Consider the following 20592-nt stretch of genomic DNA (forward strand, 5'->3'; position numbering starts at 1 on the left):
CACTATGTGCAGGCAGGGGGACTAATTTATCTCTAGTCATCATAACAACCCCGTGAGGTATTACTGTGCTCACTCTCAGATGAGGAGTTCACAGAGACCAAGTCCTTTGCCCAAGTTTCTACTAAAAGTGCTGCAATATTTCCTGAGATCGGCTTGGGGAAGGGCTGCCAGAAACCAAGGAATAATTTTTTTTTTTTTACCATAACTAAGTATTTTTTGCTTATACTAAAAAATCATTGTTCAGCTGAAATCGAAATTTAATCCCGTATTTTTATTTGCTAAATCTGGCAACCTTAGCTTGGAGGTACCCGGCAAAATCAAAGCAGGTTCCTGCTTGTTATGCCCTAACAGATCTTTGTTGGTTTTGTTTTTGTCTTTACGAGCCGTTGTAAAAGGCAGGTTCAGACTTCAGGCCTCTGACCGTTTTAGTGGGCTGAGGGCGGAGAACGGTGAGACCCCTGCCCCCCATTAACATGTCTGCCAAGGAGCGGTAACGCGAACCTTCCGCCCCGCACAGACGTGGCCGCGCCCCGCCGCCGAGGATTGGCTCAGCCCAAAGCCCGGCCTCCCTCGGCCATGGGAGCCCCTTCCATTGGGCAGTTATAGAAGATGGCGGAGCCCCGCCCCTGCCTTCCTCTCGCGAAGCACAGACTTCGGTGACTGGCGGAGAGCCGTGGCCGGGTTGTCACGTGGCCCGGGGCGCGTCTGTTTGCGGAAGTAGAAGGAAGTAGAAGTGCTGAGTTAGTCGAGGTGAGTGACGGCGCGGGGAAGGCGGGGCCGGGGGCACCTTTCCCAAACCTTCTTCGTGTCCCAGACTCCTTGGACTTCACCCCGACCGTCCCGCAGGCCTCCCTCTTGTTCCCCGATTCCGAGGCACGTCCTCCATTAACCCTTTTTTGACCCCTAAATGCCCCCAGCTTCCACCCTTTGATCCCCAAGCGTCCCCAGCTCCCATCCTGTGACCGCTCTTGTCTCATCTCTAACTTGTGTTCCCTCAGGGACCCCAGCTGCGACCCTGGGTTCCCCCTCTTTCTTCCCTGTGCGTCTCTCCTCTATCCCGTGCCTCACGTTCTGAGTCAACCCCTTCCCGTCGTCCCCCAGCTCTCAGTGCCTCTTAGTGCCCCCAGCTTTCAGTCTGGTTCCCAATCATTGTTCCCAGCTTTCTTTCTGTGCCTTTCTAAGTGCTCCCGATTTTTCCGCCTCTGTGTGTTCCCACCCGATCCCCCACTGCATCTCTGTCTTCTGTGTCCCTCCATCTGTCTGCCCTGTTCTCCATCACTCTTCCGCATTTCTAACTCCCTGCTTCTCCCTGCTTATTGTCTCCCAGGTGCCTCCACATTTCATCTGTGCCTACGCCCCCCATGCTCCCTCCACTCCCATAGCCTAGTCACCCCAGAGTCTCCCAATCCCCCAGTCCTGTGTCCACCTCCTGCTCCCACCGATGACCTGGAAGCTGGTGACAGGAAGTATGTGACCCTTGTGACCATGTGACTGGAACAGGCAGGCCGGTGGGTGTGGGACAGGGAGGGCACAGGGCTCAGGGACCTGTGCACATGTTTTGTATGGACTACTCACACGACCTCAAATACCTTCCCTTCCCCTAAACTTCTGAGTCTTTCCCTTCACCTGCTCTCTTACCCACCCAACAGGATGTCAGGCAAGTTTTGTTTGGCACCACAGATGCTCCACCCTTGGGCTGAATGCAGTGTTTTTGTTATTGTCTCTGCCTTAAAATTTTCCTGGAGTTTGTAGGCCATTTCCTGTCTGAGTCTCAGTTTCCTCATCTGTGACAGGGGGATTGTTATTTCCTGCCCTCCTCAGGCTGCCATGAGGTTCAAAATTTGAGAAAATGTAGAAGGCAAAGCTTTGTAACCAGCATGGCCCTGTGCAAATGCATGGGTTTGCTATTGTGTCATTGGCAGAAAAGGAAAAGGAACAGAATGAAAAATCAAGGAGGGAAAGACAAGTCTTGCATTTAGCATGTACAGATTTATTGACCATCTGCTATGAGTCAGGCTCTTTTCTGTGTTATTCTTACCGTTTATTCATTCATTCCTCATTTATTTCACAAATATTAGTGGACTGTTTGCTATGTTCTAGGCTACCTTCATAGCCAATGTTACTCCCATTTAAATCAATAAGGAAGAGAGGGCAATTGAGTTGCCTGAGTTCACACCAACTGATGCGGTTGGAGCTAGAATCTGAAGAGAGCACTTTGTAACACCAGAGCCTGTGGTGGGATTGCTCTGCCCTGTAAGGGTCACTACTGTTGTCTAAGTGCCCAGGGCACTTTTTCCCTTCCGTGGGTTACTTTCTTATTAAATGACAGTATCCTCAAAAGGGAATTTCCTTCTCACTCAGCAGAATGACATCACCGAGAGATAAAGGAAGGAGAAATTTAAATGCGGTGTGTGTGTGTGTGTCTGCGCGTATGTACTGGGTGTGTGTGGGAAGAGGTAGGGGCTGTAGTGAAGGGGAGGTCTTGTGTTACAAGCTTCACTTTATAGAATGTGGCTCCTGGGAGAGCATTTTAATAGGTCCGTGCCTTAAATGCCTCTTCTCTTTTTTTGTCCATCCTCATTTTTTTTGGTGATCTCATCCAGTGACATAGCTTTAAGTACCATCTCTACTCTGACTCCAACTTCCAAATTTATATCTCCAGTCCGGTCCAGACATTTTCGCTGAATGATAGACACACACATATTTGCTCCCTCAACATCTCAAACTTAGGAATTTCAAACTTAAAGTACTTAGACTTAAGCACCTGTATCCATCCCCTTCATCCCTTCCCTCACCCTCTACCAAAATCTGTCCCTCACACGCACTTCCCCATCTTTAGGAAATGGCAGTATTCTTTTGGTTGCTCTGGCTCAAGCTGTGAGATTATCCTTTTTTTAAAAAATGCATTTATTTATTTAGTTACGGCTGCATTGGGTCTTCGTTGCTGCGTGTGGGCTTTCTCTAGTTGTGGCGAGCAGGGGCTACTTATCGCGATGGCTTCTCTTGTTGCAGAGCATGGGCTGTAGGCATACAGGCTTCAGTAGTTGTGGCACACGGGCTCAGTTGCTCCGTGGCATGTGGGATCTTCCCGGAACAGGGCTCAAACCCGTGTCCTCTGCATTGGCAGGTGGATTCTTAACCACTGCGCCACCAGGGAAGACCTGTGAGATTATCCTTGATGCCTCTCTACACCCCGCATCCAGCCAGAGTTAAGATCACTCCTTTGCTCTAAGCCCTGTAATAGCTTCTCCTCTCAATGTACCTGCCTGGCTCCCTGTTAACCTCTCTGACCTTACTGGCTTCCTTGCTGTTCCTGGAACTCACCAGGCATGGTCCAGCCCCAGGGCCTTTGCACATGCTCTTCCCTCTGCTTGGAAAACTCTCCACCTACGTACCCATTTGACTTTTGCCCTCATTTCTTTTAAGTCTTTATTCAAGGTCAAGTTCTTGGTGAGGACTTGTTCACCCTATCTAAAATTTTAATCTCCACATGGACACTTCCTGTCTCCCTTCTTTCATTTATTTTTCTCCTTGGCATCTAATCAGCATTCTGAAACTCTGTCTTTATTTTGCCTATTTGTCTTCTTTGTTACAGCCCCCTCTAAAATAGAAGTTCTAGGAGGGCAGGGATTTAATCTGTTTTGTTCACTAGTGTGTTCTCAGCAGTTGTAACAGTGCCTTCCACAGGATTGGTCCTTGATAAATATTTCTAGAGTGAATCGTAAAACGGTCACCCTGTATCATGCCACCAGCCCCAAAATGTCCTAAAGTCATTGGGGTCTCCCATGCTGGGGAACTCCAGCAGCAGTTCTGGGCAGTTTGCTTCCAGCTGTGGTCCAGCTAAACAAAGTGGGTGAAAGAGACACTTTTCCTTTTCGGAAAGGCCGTTTTGCTCTGGCCCATGTGAACAGCGGTGCACTGTTCCACGAGGGCCTTGGCTTTCGGCACACGGGGGTCTGCACATCAGGCCTCACTCAGCCACATTCCATGCGGGATTCCTCCTGAAGGCCGCTTGGGGATTACGAGCTGGGGCTCTGGATTCCAACTAATTGGGTTCAGATCCTGGCAAGTTACATCACCTCCTGTGCCTCAGTTCCCTGTGTGTAACATGGGAAGAAGTATGCCTTCTTTTGTGAGTGTTCTGAGGAATAAATATGATTGTTACCCCCAAACTTGGTGAGGCATCTGGTGCTCAGTGGGCGCTGGATGAATGGGGCAGTGTTGTTGGGTGCGAGGTGACAGGAGCCAGCCCTCCCCCATTCCTCGATGGCTTAGGGAAGAGTCTGGGAAGAGCTGGGGTCAGGGTGAGCATTTGGAGGGATGTTTTGTTTGGAGGCAGCCTTGGAGGCCCAGACGCTCGGACGAGAGGTAGAAATGCCGTTTCACCTGATGCCTACATTCATCCTGTCTTTCCTCGTGCACTAATTGAGCGCCTGCGTGCTCCGTGCAGGCTCTCTGCTAGTGCTGTCAGGAGTCCGAGGAAGAAGGCGTGAGTCCAGTCGCCAGGCAACGCCTCCCATTTCCTCTCTCTGGGCCTTGTTGCCCCGTATGCCAAACAGGGATAGCGATCGCACTGCCCCTGTCTCATGGGCATTTGTGAGCTTTGAGGCAGCTAACAGACGTGAAAACCCCCTGCCAGCCATAAAGCGAGGTGGCCTTGTGAGAGGATGTGCCGTGGGCCAGCATGCAGTGATGCGCTCGTGGGCTGGGAGGTGCAGATGGCAAGCGCTGCAGGAAGGAAGTCCGCGGGGGTCAGGGGAGGCGGAGTGCTCTGATCTGACCCTGTGTTCTCAGCCCGTCCTGCCAGGGCAGGGCACGGGGGTGACGTCGGCTGCACCGGAGGCTGTCCTGTGCCAGTCGTTCCAATCATGGGACATCCTGTCATAAGCAGCTGGGGCTCACAAAGCCTGATTTCCAACTCAAGCAGTTCTGTGTGTGCTTCCAGAATCCCCATGTGGCCCGTCCCGTGAGGTCAGCCACCTGGCCCGGCTGTCCTGGCACGCACCTCCTGAGCGGCCACCCTGCCCCTCTGGTCCAGCAGTGAGCTTGACGAGTTTCCCTGTCTGGAGTATGAATGAGCTCAGCTTCAAGCACGGAATTTTCCAGATCAAAGCCCAGCAGGTGCCCCGTAAGGGATGCCCTGTGCTGGGGTGAGCTCCTGGGCATTTCTGTTGTGGTCAGAGTGGCTGAGGAATGGGACGTGTGGTGTGTTACCACCGCACAGGGTGAAGAGAGGAGGGAGGGAGGGAGGGGTGCCTCAGAGGTGCTGGCCCCCCGGGGCCTCCAGCTGGTTTATTCATTTGTTCTCATTCATTCACCAAACATTTACGTTATGCCCACTGTGAGACGGGAACAGCATGCCAGGTGCTTGGATAAACCCATAAAGGGGGGATGGGCCCCCCCCCCCCAGCCAGCAGATACGGCATCACCATCCCAGGCTAAGTGGTCAGTGGGCGTGCACTGGGCGGGGTGGGGCACGGAGGACGGCACACGTGCGCCTGGGGCTGGCAGGAGGGGAGGCGCAGGGTGTGATTCTTGAAGGAGGTGGCACGTAAACTGAATCCTGAAGGATGAGAAGGGGTTTATTCATCTGTCTGACAGCCCTTTCTTGAAAGCAGGCTCTGGGGCAGGTGAGGACGGCAGGGAGGACAGTCCAGGCAGGGGACGGGGATGGGTAGGGGGTGGGGGGAGGGGTGCAGGTGGGGTCGTGTGCGCAGGGACCCTCCACGCTCCGAGTGGCAGCTGCCCCCCAGCCCAGCGCCCATCCCTGCAGCTATGCCGGAAAGAACTTGGGCTCCAGGGTCAGAGGTGGCGGGGACAGGAGGAAGGGGACAGAAACGAGGCCAGCCTGTTACAGTCGGTCCAGGATGTGGCCCAGGGTTTTCATTTCCTTTCTTCCACCTCGTGATGACAGTGGCCACTGTTTGTGTGCCCAAAGTGGCCAGCGTCCCACTTTCCCTCCACTGTGTCATTTCATCCTCACGCCTACCCTGGAAGGCTGGAGGAGGGCCAGGCCTGTCCTTTCTGGGGCCAGGCTGCTGTCGGTGTGTGTGGGGGGCACCCTTGCCACCAGCCCTGGGGACCCTGAGGAGGGAGGCTCTCCTCTGGGGCGGGGCATCTGCCTTCCATCCAGCTGGACCCTCATGGTGACTCTCCTCCTTAACCCAGGTGGGCCGTGGGCGCTGGTTGCTCCCGACTCCCCAGCTCCCTGTGAGCGCCTCTCCTGGTGCTGCGGCCTGCCCTCTGGGAAGCCTCTGTGCTGCTTTTCTAAGCCAGGCCTGACCCGCCCACGCCCCCCGACTCCCCACATGCAGGCCCCAGAGGCTCAGCCTACACTCCCACTTTCTTTTTTTCTTTTTTTAAATTTATTTTTATTTTTGGCTGCGTTGGGTCTTCATTGCTGTGCGCAGCTTTCTCTAGTTGTAGCGAGCGGGGGATGCTCTTCCTTGCTGTGCGTGGGCTTCTCATTGCGGTGGCTTCTCTTTGCTGCGGAGCACGGGCTCTAGGCGCCCGGGTTTCAGTAGTTGTGGCACCTGGGCTCAGTAGTTGTGGCTTGTGGGCTCTAGAGCACAGGCTCAGTAGTTGTGGTGCACGGGCTTAGTTGCTCCACGGCATGTGGGATCTTCCCGGACCAGGGCTCAAACCTGCGTCCCCTGCGTTGGCTGGCGGATTCTTAACCACTGCGCCACCAGGGAAGCCCACTCCCACTTTCTTTAAAAAATATAATAGGGCTTGGGCTTCCCTGGTGGCACAGTGGTTGAGAGTCCGCCTGCCGATGCAGGGGACACGGGTTCGTGCCCCGGTCCAGGAAGATCCCACATGCCGCGGAGCGGCTGGGCCTGTGAGCCATGGCCGCTGGGCCTGCGCGTCCGGAGCCTGTGCTCTGCAACGGAAGAGGCCACAACAGTGAGAGGCCCGCGCACCACAAAAAATAAATAAATAATATAATAATTTTCTATACCATTTGGAAAATAGGGGAAAGAAAAGGAAATTGCCCATAAACCTAATACTCTCATCTACCCTTAGTATTTTGGCATGTTTTCTATCAGGTTTTTTTTTTTTTTTTGCAGTGGCTTTGCAGGCCGAGCTCGCAGCTCAGAACAGCACAGGGAGCATCATGGACTCATTGCCACCGAGCCTATAACGACGCCACGTGCTTTCCCTGAGTTGTTACCGCCTTCTGAGCAGCGGCCTTTAGTGAGCACACGGTGTCTGGGGGGTAACGTGTCGTAACTTACAATTCCCCTAATGCTGGCTATTGAAGCTGCTTCCATTTCTGTGTCAAAACAGAAATTGTTGTAAAGCATATTGCCGTGCATGCCATGTGTTCTGTTTTGGGGGAATTCTTTTCCGGATACCAAGTCCCATGCCTTCTCTTGGGGTCCCAGCCCCTCTCCCCTGGCTGTGGGGAAAGGCGCAGGTACCCAGCTCCTCTGTCCTTTCAGCTCCCAAGTGTGGAAGAAAGAAGGACCTTGACATAGGTCTAAGCATCCTCATGAACGTTCTCATTTAATCCTCACCGCACGTGAGAGGCGAGCGTTGTCCTCGTTTTAAAGGAGGAGAAACTGACTCTCACAATCTGCTCACACCACATCAAAAAAGGAAAGACATTACAAAGCTTCACAGCGTTTTCAAAGCTCTTCAATCATGGTCTCTAAGCCTCAGTTTCCTTATCTGTAAAAGGGGGTGATGGAACTAAAGAGGGCTAATGTTTGTTGAAAGTTACTATCTGCCAGGTACTGTTATTAGGCACTGTTGTGATCCCCATGTTACAGTTGAGGAAACTGACTCAGAGAGGTTAAGTAACTTGCCCAAGGTCACACAGCTGGTCAGTGGTGAGGCTGGGATTTGAATGCAGTTTTTTTTTTTTTTTTTTTGCGGTACGTGGGCCTCTCACTGTTGTGGCTTCTCCCGTTGCGGAGCACAGGCTCCGGACACGCAGGCTCAGCAGCCATGGCTCATGGGCCCAGCCGCTCCGCGGCATGTGGGATCTTCCCGGACCGGGGCACGAACCCTTGTCCCCTGCATTGGCAGACGGACTCGCAACCACTGCGCCACCAGGGAAGCCCTTGAATGCAGTTTTGCTCCCAAGCTGCATGGTGTGCTTTGGCCATCTGCCTCCTACAGTTTGTGAGAATTAAATGAGACAGTTACGTGCAGTGCTTAGCTCAGGGCCTGCTGCCTAGTAAGTGCTTAGTAAACGTCTCCTGGTGTGATGATGACTGTTGACCCTGACTGCCTTTTTAGATGATCCTTTGTAGGCTTCTTGCTTTTCCTTTCATCCCTAACGTCGCTCCTCCCTCCACCCACAGGCCAGGGTTTGACTAGTATCCACTCACATGTCCACGCTCTCCCACGCTGCCCACACTCGCACGCTCTGGCCTGCAGCTGACCTGCTCTTTTGGCAGGTGACATCCTGGCACCGAGGCAGGGGTGGCCTCCAGCCAGTTGTCATGCAGCTTTGGTGGCACTGCCTGAGGAAGGTAGTGTGCTTTCTGGGAACCCAGGAAATAACGAGGCATCTGATTCTGTTACCCAAACTGGGGACAGTTTCCATAGCAGAAACTGTGACCCTGTGGGTAGGAAACAAAATTTCCACCCAAACCTATGGCAGTGTTTCTAAGTCTTTACGTTCATGTTCATTTCCGAGGGGCTGCTCTGGCGTTCTCTCAGAGCTCTTTGGGAAGCCCGTGGTAGCAGGCGCCAAAGGTTTTAGACAAATGCCCCCGATGGAGTGTGAGATGACCCTGGTCCCTTTGTGGCGTCCAGTAGAGAGGGGACACTGGTTTTGTTTGTGGAATTCAAATGACCAGTGCTAAGCTCTTTGAGTTCCCAAAAGTTAACTCCATACTTTACAGAGTGAGAACACCCCGTTTGCACAGGGCAGTGTCACCCATCACGTGCGTTCATGTCTGCCATCTCCTTTGATCACAGCAGCCCCGCACTGCAGATGAGGAAACGGAGTCTTTTTTGGGGAAACTGCGTCAGGGGGCAGGACAGTGCTGGTCACCTGTGCACAGTGGCAGCCCTGGAACTTCTCATCAACCCTTCTTCCCTCCCACTCAGTGCTGTTTCTCTCTCTTTCCCCTCCTTTCCAGGTCCCTCCAGGCCCAGAATCTGGGGAGCAGCGCTGGTGGGGAGCCACCTGGGTGCCCGTGCAGGAAACCGCCGTGTGAGGTGAGGTGCGCATGGGAGACCGAGCCCGGCTGACCAGAGACCCCGTTTTCTTCCAGACTGAGGGGGAAGGTGGCGGGGCCTCCCCGCCGGCCCCACGGAGGATGCAGTTCTTTGGCCGCCTGGTCAGCACCCTCAGCGGCGTCACCAACTTGTTCTCCAACCCATTCCGGGTGAAGGAGGTGGACGTGGCGGACTACAGCTCGAGCGGCCGGGTCCGGGAAGAAAGGCAGCTGTGTCTGTTCCAGAACGCTCCCAGTCGCACGTGGGACTGCATCCTGGTCAACCCCAGGAACCCCCAGAGTGGATTCCGGTGGGTGATGGTCCGTTGCCCCACACACACTTCTGTCCTTTGACTCCTCCCAGGTCTCAGCCTGGAGGTCCCTTGGCCGAGAGCAGCTTCTTCAGGTTGACATCTGAGGGGTCTGTTGGGGGTGGGGCTGCTTTTAAAACGGAGGGAGGGGCTTCCTGGACTCGACACCTTCCGGCCCATCAGGGTCCCGGCAGCAGGGGCTGGGGCTGGAGGACTGTTGCCTCCCTCGAGGCTTGACCCATACAGATGGAGGGAGGGAGGAAGGATGGGGAAGCCGAGAAGGTCAAGTCGGGGAAGGCCCAGGGATCACCTGTAGCCCTGGGTCCTTAAGGCGTGACTGTCCTTGTAGGGGCTGGTTGGCTGACGTTTGTTCAGGGGAGCCTGCAAGGGGTGGACAGCTGCTCTTCTCAGGGCATGCTGGGCCCCCCTCCGTGGGCTAGAGGAACGTGTAGGAATCCAGGACAGGGCTGAGGAAACTGAGCAGCTGCAGGGCCGGTTGGGAAAAGGGGAGAGGAGTGACCAAGGACCCCAAATGCAGGATCCAGGGAGCTTGGCAGACCGGGGCTGAGTTGGGCTACGGCTGATGGTCCTGCTTCATTCGTTCACCCATCTGGCTGTCCTGTCGTCCAGGGAGTGAGCTGGGAGGTGCGGATGGAGGATGGAGGGTGGGAGGCTGGAGCAGAGGTTCTGAAGAGCTGCAGAAATGGTGATGCCAAGGCCTGGGAGTCGCTGGGAGTGAGGGCTGTTGGGGGGATGGGGGCACTGTGCCAGAGCCCTGGGCTTTTCACTGGGGGTAGTCATCGTGGGGGGTTCTCCACTGCTCCGAACACCCTGCGCTTTGTGGAGAGAAGGCTTGGTGTACTGGACTTCCTCTTCAGGGGGCCGAGGTTCTGTCTTTTAAGTCTCCTCCTTTACTTGCCTGGAGGGCTTTGTCCCCAAAGTACTTAAGTGTGTTGGACGGAGGTGTGAGGGTCCTGCTTCCAGCCTCCAGGTAGAGGTGCTCCTGTCCTGTAACTGCAGAGCTTCCGGCTGGGGGAGGGGATCAGGGTCTTCCAAATCCTCAGGTTTTATTCCCTAAGGCCTGGGAGTCCCACAACACCCCTGTGGGTGGAGAGTTGGACGCCGGCTGATACAGACGGCATCAATGATAGTATCGCGTTATATTAGTGCATGTGTGAGGTGCTGGTCTAACTGTTAGCTCCCTCTGTCTCACCACAGTCCCCAGAGGTAGGGCTATTATTGACCCCTTCTTACAGAGGAGGAAACAAAGCTCAAAGAAGTTAAGTAACTTGCCTGAGGTCACAAAGCCACTCATAGCAGAGCTGGGGTACAGACATCCTGGCTCCAGAGCCCACCTCTTCCTTTTCCTCCAGGCGGGCCGCTTTGCAGTGTGATGAGCTGGGCCCATCCTGGGCCCCCAGCCTGACATATGGTCCGGGCGCCTGGCTCTTCTGGGGTGAGCCCCGTGGTGGTCACTTGTAGCACCGCCGTGTACATTGTGATAACATCCATACTTCTCTTCCTGGTACGAGTTAATCATTTACTGCTGACATTGATTTGTGACATATGCTGTTTGATGAAGCCCGCCAGCCCCTCGCTGGTATCTCAGCAGAAGCAGGGCTGCACTTCCCAGGAATCCTGGGAGGAATGATCAAAGCGTGTGTGACACGTGATCTTTACTTCTCGAAAGGCGACTGACTGTTGAGGCCCTCTGTGCTGGGACTTTGCCTGGACACACACCCTAAGGTTTGCCCGTTCACTGTTTATCCAGCCCACAGCCCATCTCCACCAGTGGCAGGTCTCTGCCCTCGAGGGGCTCAGGCAGTAGCCAGAAAAGGTGGATCAGGACCCGGCATTCAGTGGGGTCAATGTGGGGTACATGGGCTTGTGTCAGACTCATGTTCCCCGGACAGACCTGCACTCTTTACACGTTTTCTTTGCCTTTGTTTTTCCATCTGCTAAGAATGCTCTTCCTGCACTCCTTGGCCTGCGACTCATGAGTCCCTGCTCTGTGAGCCTGTGCTCACCCCTCTGTTCTCCCTCAGCAGTGTCTGTACCTTTGTCCGCCCCTCTTGCCACGGATTGCCACATGTCTGTTTGCACATCTGTCTCCCCCACCAGACCACAGAGCTCTGGAAGGACAGGGCCTGGGTCTGAGTCAGTATTCCATCGTATGGAATGTACCACATCTTCATCCATTCATCTGTTGATGGACGCTTAGGTTGCTTCCATATCTTAGCAATTGTAAATAATGTTGCCATGAACATTGGGGTGCATGTATCCTTCTATTTACTTATTTATTTATTTGGCTGTGTTGGGTCTTTCTTGCTGTGCGTGGGCTTTCTCTAGTTGCAGCAAGTGGGGGCTACTCTTCCTTGTGGTGCACAGGCTTCTCGTTGCAGTGGCTTCTCTTGTTGCGGAGCATGGGCTCTAGGTGCACGGGCTCAGTAGTTGTGGTTCGCGGGCTCTAGAGTGCAGGCTCAGTAGTTGTGGCGCACAGGCTTAGTTGCATGCGGCATGTGGGATCTTCCCGGACCAGGGCTCGAACCCGTGTCCCCTGCATTAGCAGGCGGATTCCTAACCACTGTGCCAGCAGGGAAGTCGGATATTTTTCTATATTATCTTCTAGAAGCTTTATTGTTTTGCTTTTACAACTAGGTTGATAATCTACCTGGAATATTTTTTTTTTTAATGTATGGTGTGAAATAGGACTCAAGTTTCTTTTTCTTGTTTTTCAGCTGGAGATTCAGTTTTCCCAGGACCTTTTATCACAAACTGTTCTTTTCCACTGCTCTAGAATGCCATTGGACATAAATCCAGGCATCCCTCCCTGTAGGAATGAATTTGTTTCTAGTCACTGTTCTATTTTTCTTTTCTTGCACCAATACAATGCTGCCTTGTAACTTCATAATAAATCTTGATATCTGGTAGAACAAGTTCTCACTTCCTTCTTCTTCAAGATTATCTTGGCTATTCTCAACTCTTTGCATTTTTATGGGACAAAGAAGTTCCACGCACAAAACAAACAAGCAAAGAAAGAAAGAAGCAAAGCCTCTGCTCTTGAGAGTTAAGATTGGTGTTGCACTGACTCTATAGATCAGTTCAGTAAGAATTGACAACTTGGTGGCACAGTGGTTGAGAGTCCGCCTACCGATGCAGGGGACATGGGTTCGTGCCCCGGTCCGGGAAGATCCCACATGCCGCGGAGGGGCTGGGCCCGTGAAACATGGCCGCTGAGCCTGCGCGTCCAGAGCCTGTGCTCCACAATGGGAGAGGCCACAACAGTGAGAGGCCGCGTACCGCAAAAAAAAAAAAAAAAAAAAGAATTGACAACTTAATACTGTCTAGTCTTCCAGACTATAAAACCTGAAATACCCTCCCACTTATTTAGGTTTTCTTTAATTTCTCTCAATAATTCTTTGTAGTTTTCTGCACATTCGTTTTGGACATATTTTGTTAGATTTATTCCTAGTGTTTGACATGTTTTGATGTTCTAATAAATGATATTTATTAAAGTTTAATTTTCTACCTGTTTGTTGTTGTATAGCCAGGCAGTTGATCTTTTGTACATTCATCTTGTGTTCAGCAACCTTGCTAAACTCATTTATTAGTTCTAATAATTTATCTGTAGGACTTTTTGGGTTTTCTGAGAACATAATCATATCATCATGAACATAATCATATCATCATGAACATAATGACAGTTTTTGCTTCTTCCTTTCCAGTCCTTATACTTATTATTTATTTTTCTTGCCGTACTGCACTGGTAAGAATGATGAGTAAAATGGTGACGCAAGCATCCTTATCTCATTCCTGTCTCAAGAGGGAAAGCTTCAACATCATACCATTAAGCATGATGTTTGTTCTAAGTTTTTTGCAGATCCTGTCTGTTGCATTAAGGATATTCCTTTTTATTCTCGGTTTTCTAAGAGCTTCCTTTTTTAAAAATTCACGAATGGGTGTTGTATATTATCAAATGCTCATACTGAAACAATTGAGATTTGCATGTATTAGCTCATTAGTTTCTCCTTTATTTTGTCAGTGTGGTGAATTATACATTGATTGGGTGATTGGTTGGTTTTGAAACGTTAATGCAGCCATACATTCTGGGAATAAATCTCTCCTTGTCATGATGTAACATCCCTTTTGTATATTACTAGATCAAATCAAATATTTGTTTAGGATTTTCAGCACTGTGTTTATGAGAGATATTATCCTGTAATTTTCTTTTTAAAAAACATTCTTATCAGGTTTTGGTGTCAGCTTTAACTGGCTGATAAAAAAAGTTGAGAAGTAATCCTTCTCCTATTTTCTGAAAATTGTTTAAGATTGATATTACTACTTTCTTAAATGTCTGGAAGAATTCATGGGTGAAGCCATCTGAGCCTGGAGTTTCCTTTGTGTGAAGCTTTTCAATATGTATTCAATTCTTTAATAGATACCAGACTACCAGATTTTCTCCTTCTTCTTGTGTCAGTTTTGGTATGTTGTGTTTTCAAGAAATGTCAAATTCATTGACATAAAGTTGTTCATAATGTCCTCTTTTATTCTTTTTAACATCTGAAGAATCTGAAAAGATGGTACTTCGGGTTTTCTGTATTTCTCATTGAGTTTTGTTAGGGGTTTATTGATTTTTTAAAGTCTTTTCAAAGAACCAACTTTTGACCATGTTTAAGCCAAATGCTGCTGTATGTATACTAATGCCATTTCCCCTGTCCATGAGCTGTTTTATTCATGTTTAAGTAGTTAAAAATTGCAACATGCACCCTTGACTTATTACAGTCTAACCTTTTTAAAAAATATTTTAATTTAATTTATTTATTTGGCTGCTTTGGGTCTTGGTTGCAGCCTGTGGAATCTTCGTTGCCCTGTGTGGGATCTTTTTTTTTTTTAGTTGCGGCACGAGGGATCTTTAGCTGCGGCATGTGAACTCTTAGTTGCAGCATGTGGGATCTAGTTCCCTGACCAGGGATGGAACCCAGCCCCCCTGCACTGGGAACGCAGAGTCTTAGCCCTGGACCACCAAGGAAGTCCCACAGTCTACCTTAAATTGGTACTTTGACACTTCCCTGACAATGCAGAAACCTTTGAATATTTCAATTCCATTTATCCATCTCATCAACTTTTTGTGATGTATTTTCATTTTAATTAAATACATATGTAAATATTTCTATCTATATACCCCCAAACATTTTTATTGTTCTTAGAAACAGTCAATTCAGGGAATTCCCTGGCCGTCCACTGGATAGGACTCCATGCTTTCACTGCTGAGGGCCCAGGTTCAATCCCTGGTCAGGGAACTAAGATCCCACAAGCTGTGTGGCATGGCCAAAAAAAAAACCCCAAAACACAGTCAGTTTAGATTTGCCCACGTAATACCCTTTCCAGTGTTCTTTATTCTTTCCTGCATTATGTTGCTTCCATCTGAGATAGTTTTCTTTCTGCTTAAGTCTCTTAGTGCAAGTCTGCTGACAGTGGATTCTCTGTTTTTCTGTCTCTAAAAATGACTATATTTTACCTTTATTCTTTTATTTTAAACTGAATAAAAACGTGGGGCTTCCCTCAGTTCCCTGAGTAAAAATGTGGGGCATACCTCAGTGTGCTTCCCTTTTCTCAAAATCCTGGCCCGCTATGCCTTGCCTGCGTTTGGTTCTCTCCAGAACCTTCAAATATTTGTTTGAATTTAATCCTGCCTTTATATTTGTTTTCACCAGGAAGGCTAGTCTGGTACAAACTCCTCTGTCATAGCCAGAAGTGGAAGTTCATCTCACAAAGTTGATATGTGATGTTTGCATTGTCATCGAGTCAAGGTAGTTCCCAAATTTTACCGTGACTTCTTGTTTGAACCGTAGATAATTTGTATGTATCTTGGTTAATTTGTAAACATATGGGAAATTTTTCGTTATCTTTTTGTTATCGATTTCTAGCTTAATTGCATCATGGTTGGAGAACATAGTCTAAATAGTTTCAGGTCTTTGAAATTTGTTTAGATTTGCTTTATGGCCCAGCATGGGACCAATATTTATAATTTTGTGTGTGTGTTTCAGAAGCATGTGTATTCTGTACTTGATGGGAATAGTGCTTTATATATGTCTGTTAGGTCAAGTTTATTAATTGTTCTATATCCAATAGGGATTTTTTTTTTTTTTGGTCTGCTTTTTGTGTAAGAAACTAGTAGAATATGTTAAAATCTATCAGTGTGACTGTGGATTTGTCTAGTTCTCTTAATTCTGTCAAGTTTGACTTTATTTTGGAGTTTTATTATTAGATACATAATTATCATATTTTCCTAGTGAATTGAAACTGTTATCATTACAAATTGTCCCTCTTTGTGTCCAGCAATGCTTTTTACCTTAAGCTTTACTTTTTCTAATATTAATATAGCTTCACCAGGTTTCTCTTGGTTAGTATTTATATATTTCCTTATAATTTTAATCTTGTAAAGAGTATGTAGTTGTCTTTTCTTTTCCCTGTTATCCAGTCTGTTATTTCTTATATTTATTTGGAACATTTAGTCTATTTATACTTCATGTAATTCTGATATATTTGGGTTTAAATCTACTGTCTTACTGTTTGCTTTTTTTTTGGTTATTCTTCCACCTATTTTCTTTTCTTTATTCCTTTCTTTCTTGTCTTCTTTTTATTTTTTGGTTTTTGTTTTGTTTTAGCTTTATTGAGATAAAATTTACAAAAAATAAAATTTACCAATTTTAAGTGTATCATTCAATGGATTTTGATAAAGGTACACACTCATGTAACCATCACCACAATACAGATGCACAACTTTTTGTTATCCCCCAAATTTCCTCCGTGCTCCTTTGTAGTAATGCCTCTGCACCCACCACAGCCCTTAGCAAACACTGATCTACTTTTTTTTAAAAAATAAATTTATTTATTTTATTTATTTTTATTTTTGGCTGTGTTGTGTCTTCATTGCTGCGCACAGGCCTTCTCTAGTTGTAGCGAATGGGTGCTACTCTTAGTTGCGGTGCGTGGGTTTCTCACTGCGGGGGCTTCTCTTCTTGTGGAGCACAGGCTCTAGGCACGTGGGCCTCAGTAATTGTGGCTCACGGGCTCCAGGGCACAGGCTCGGTAGTCGTGGCGCATGGACTTAGTTGCTCCACGGCATGTGGAATCTTCCCGGACCAGGGCTTGAACCCGTGTCCCCTGCATTGGCAGGCGGATTCCCAACCACTTTGCCACCAAGGAAGCCCCAACACTGATCTACTTTCTATCCCTATAGTTTTACCTTTTAATCATACAGCATGTAGTCTTATGAATCAGAGTTTTTTCCCTTGGCATAATGCTTTTGCAATTTATGATTAAATGTTTTCTTATTATTCTATTTTTCCGTCTCTATTAGTTTGGAAATTTATACTCTATTATTATCTTTTAATGATAGCTTTTGGGAGGTAGTTCTCCTTGGGTCTCTTGTGTTTCTGTACATCTTACAAGCAGAGGCTCTGACTAGTTTTGTTTCGTACTGTCTTTACAAGCATGTTTGTATTGTGAACAGCCTTGGAAGATAGAGGTAGAGTCTATCTCTAGAGCAAAGGGTAGGTTTGCTTACTCTTCTATGTAATAAAGATAATATTTTCCTCCAGAGCAAAGATTAGACAGATTTTCTCACTGATGATTATAACAGATTCAAGTTCCCTACACTCAGGGTTTCTGTCTTCTAATGCAACATGAGCAGGTGTCACCTGACCCTCTTCATGTCACCCTCTGGGAAATGGATCCCAGGGAATAGGCGCAAATGCTGATACTCTGGCACAAATGCTACTGCTGTGAGTAATAAATTGCCCTTTGTCCTTCATCCAGGAACCTTGTGTCTTCTGCCAGCATCCATGAAACTGTGTCAGGCTAACTTGTTAGTTTGCAAGTAGGGTAAAATCTGAAACCCTTCACAGTTCTTTTATTTATTTATTTAACATCTTTATTGGAGTATAATTGCTTTACAATGGTGTGTTAGTTTCTGCTTTATAACAAAGTGAATCAGTTATACATATACTTATGTTCCCGTATCTCTTCCCTCTTGCATATCCCTCCCTCCCACCCTCCCTATCCCACCCCTCTAGGTGGTCACAAAGCACCGAGCTGATCTCCCTGTGCTATGTGGCTGCTTCCCACTAGCTATCTATTTTATGTTTGGTAGTGGATATATGCCCATGCCACTCTCTGACTTTGTCACAGCTTACCCTTCCCCCTTCCCATATCCTCAAGTCCATTCTCTAGTAGTTCTGTGTCTTTATTCCCATCTTACCCCTAGGTTCTTCATGACCTTTTTTTTTTTTTCCCTTAGATTCCATATATATGTGTTAGCGTACGGTATTTGTTTTTCTCTTTCTGACTTACTTCACTCTGTATGACAGACTCTAGGTCCATCCACCTCACTACAAATAACTCAATTTCGTTTCTTTTTATGGCTGAGTAATATACCATTGTATATATGTGCCACATCTTCTTTATCCATTCATCTGTTGATGGACACTTAGGTTGCTTCCATGTCCTGGCTATTGTAAATAGTGCTGCAATGAACATTGTGGTACATGACTCTTTTTGAATTATGGTTTTCTCAGGGTATATGCCCAGTAGTGGGATTGCTGGGTCGTATGGTACCCTTCACAGTTCTTGATAGAACCCTAGAGATTGTAACACACATCCTTGGCCTTACTGAAGTATAATTGGTACTTTGGCCTCTTCCAGAACAATACAAGGGTCTCAGAACCCTTTAACTCCATTTATCCCACTCCAGACTTCTATGCCATATATTGTTTTTTATTAATATTTTTATTTTAAACCCAACAAGGCATTATACTGTCAATATTTATTTAGATTCACTCACATATTTACCATTTTCATGGTGCTTAATTTTTTTCCTGCATCTTTGACCATCCATCTAGGATCAACTTTCTTCTACCAGAAGAAAATCCTTTTGTATTTCCTTTTATTTGGGTCTGCTAATGTCACAGTCAGTCTGTCTCTCTGGTGCATTTGTTTGTTTGACTAGTGAAATATTTTAATTTCAACGTCATACTTGAAGTTTGTTTTTTTTATTCTGGGTGTAGAATTCTCCACGGCATTTATTTTCTTTTAGCCCTTTAAGGATGTCATCTCATTATCTCTGGCTTCCATTGTTGAGTTTCATTGTTGAGTTTGATGGTTGCCCTCTGAAAACATTTTTTCTCTTCGCTTTTTTTTTTTTTGCGGTACGCGGGCCTCTCACTGTTGTGGCCTCTCCCGTTGCGGAGCACAGGCTCCGGACGCGCAGGCTCAGCAGCCACGGCTCACAGGCCCAGCCGCTCCGCGGCCTGTGGGATCTTCCCGGACCGGGGCACGAACCCGCGTCCCCTGCATCGGCAGGCGGACTCCCAACCACTGCGCCACCAGGGAAGCCCTCTCTTTGCTATTTTTAATGTTTTCTCTTTGCGTTTTGTTTTCAGCAGTTGTTACATGGCACATGTGTCAGTTATTGCTACGTTACAATATGTTGACCAACATGTGTCATTTTCAGTTGTTGCTATGCAACAAACTCCCCCAAAATTTAGTGGCTTAAAACAGTATCAGTTATTTAGCCCACAAATCTGCCATTTGAGCAGAGCTTAGTGGGAAAGGCTCAGTTTGATTCTACATAGTATTAGCTGGGGTGGCTTGACTGCACGATCCACTTTTAAGATGACTCATAACTGGCAAGTTGGTACTGGCTGTTGGCTGGGAGTTTATCCAGGGTTAAGGGTCCAGGAGTTAAGTTTATCCAGGGTTAAGGGTCCAAGAGTCATCTCCATGATGCTTCAGCTTCCCTGTGGTATGATGGCCGGGTCCCAAGAAAAAAGAGATAGAGGCTTCCAGTCTCTTAAATCCTTGCTCTAGAAACTAGGACGGCATCACTTCTGCCATATTCTTGGTAAAGCAGTTACAAAGCCAGGTTAAAGGGTAAAGACACATAAATTCCCACTGCTCAGTGGCTCAGTGGGAGGAATGTAAGTGTGGATTTGGCAGGAGGGGGTAGAGGAGGATTTATAGAATATTTTAAATTAATGGAATAATGTTTTCCATCAATTTTGGAAAGTTCATAGTCATTAACTCTTCAAATATGGCTTCTGTACAATTCTTTTTCTATTCTGTTTTTGTATCTCCACTTATATGTATGTTAGATCTTTTCATTATATATTCTATGTCTTTTATCTAGTTTCCTGTATTTTCCAAGCTTTTGTCTCTCCATGCTTTATTCTGTTTACTTTTTTCTTACCTATCTTCCTTTTCACAATTTTCTATTCAGCGTTGTCCAATCTGCTATTATACCTAACCACTGAGCTCTTAATTTTGGCAATTGTATCTTTAAATTCTGCAATATCCACTTGGTTCTTTTTTTTTATATAGTTTAAAATGTTTTGCCAAAATTGTAGATCTTCTATTTTATCCTAATATTGTCATAGTTATTTTAAAGTCTGTGTCAGGTAACTTCAGTATTTGTAGACCCCCCAGTTATAGATCTGTTTCTCTTGTATATTGTCTCTGTTGGTTTTCTTTCATATTTTCTTTTTTTAAAATATTTATTTATTTATGGCTGCACTGGGTCTTAGTTGTGGCATGTGTGATCTTCTGTCGTGGCGCACGGGCTCTTCGTTGTGGTGTGCGGGCTTCTCTCTAGTTGTGGCACGCTGGCTCCTCTCTAGTTGTGGTGTGCAGTCTCCAGAGTGCGGGGGCTCAGTAGTTCCAGCGCACAAGCTGTCTAGTTGTGGCATGCAGGCTCAGTAGTTGCGGCATGTGGGCTTAGTTGCCCTGCGGCATGTGGGATCTTAGTTCCTCGACCGGTGCGTCCCCTGCATTGGAAGGCGGATTCTTAACCATTGGACCACCAAGGAAGTCCCATCTTTCATGTTTTCTTATCTCTTCATGTGCCTGGGGAGTTTTGCTTTCATGCTGGACCATGGATTTGCAACAATGCTTGTGGAAATATACGTGATGATATTTTTTGAAAAAGAAAGAAAGGAAAGGAAATCTTTTCAAAAAAAAAGAAAGCCCCAACTCCATTTAGGGGTGTGTGTGTGGGGGGGGGAAGGGAGTCCAGCTGGAGCAGGTCAGTCCACAGCAGGAAGCAGGCA

General features: G+C 47.7%; 1 protein-coding gene across 8 annotated transcripts in view; it reads left to right on the plus strand.

Moving 5' to 3' along the window:
* The first annotated feature begins 664 nt into the window (after positions 1-664).
* Positions 665-20592, plus strand: part of PLA2G6 (phospholipase A2 group VI) — a 49732-nt gene continuing 29804 nt past the window's right edge. For 4 of the 8 annotated variants that reach the window (XM_030855982.2, XM_060305940.1, XM_030855984.2 and 1 more), the window contains exons 1-3: positions 671-750; positions 7071-7197; positions 9099-9487. In XM_030855982.2, the coding sequence (XP_030711842.1) occupies positions 9189-9487 (299 nt within the window). In that variant the 5' untranslated portion in view covers positions 671-750; positions 7071-7197; positions 9099-9188. Of the gene's footprint in view, positions 751-7070; positions 7198-9098; positions 9488-15239; positions 15298-20592 lie in introns of those variants that run through there. The other 4 variants (XM_060305939.1, XM_060305938.1, XM_030855983.2 and 1 more) reach the window with 4 other exon arrangements.

The sequence above is a fragment of the Globicephala melas genome, chromosome 10 (genome assembly GCF_963455315.2).
Source record: "Globicephala melas chromosome 10, mGloMel1.2, whole genome shotgun sequence".
Classification (NCBI taxonomy): domain Eukaryota; kingdom Metazoa; phylum Chordata; class Mammalia; order Artiodactyla; family Delphinidae; genus Globicephala; species Globicephala melas.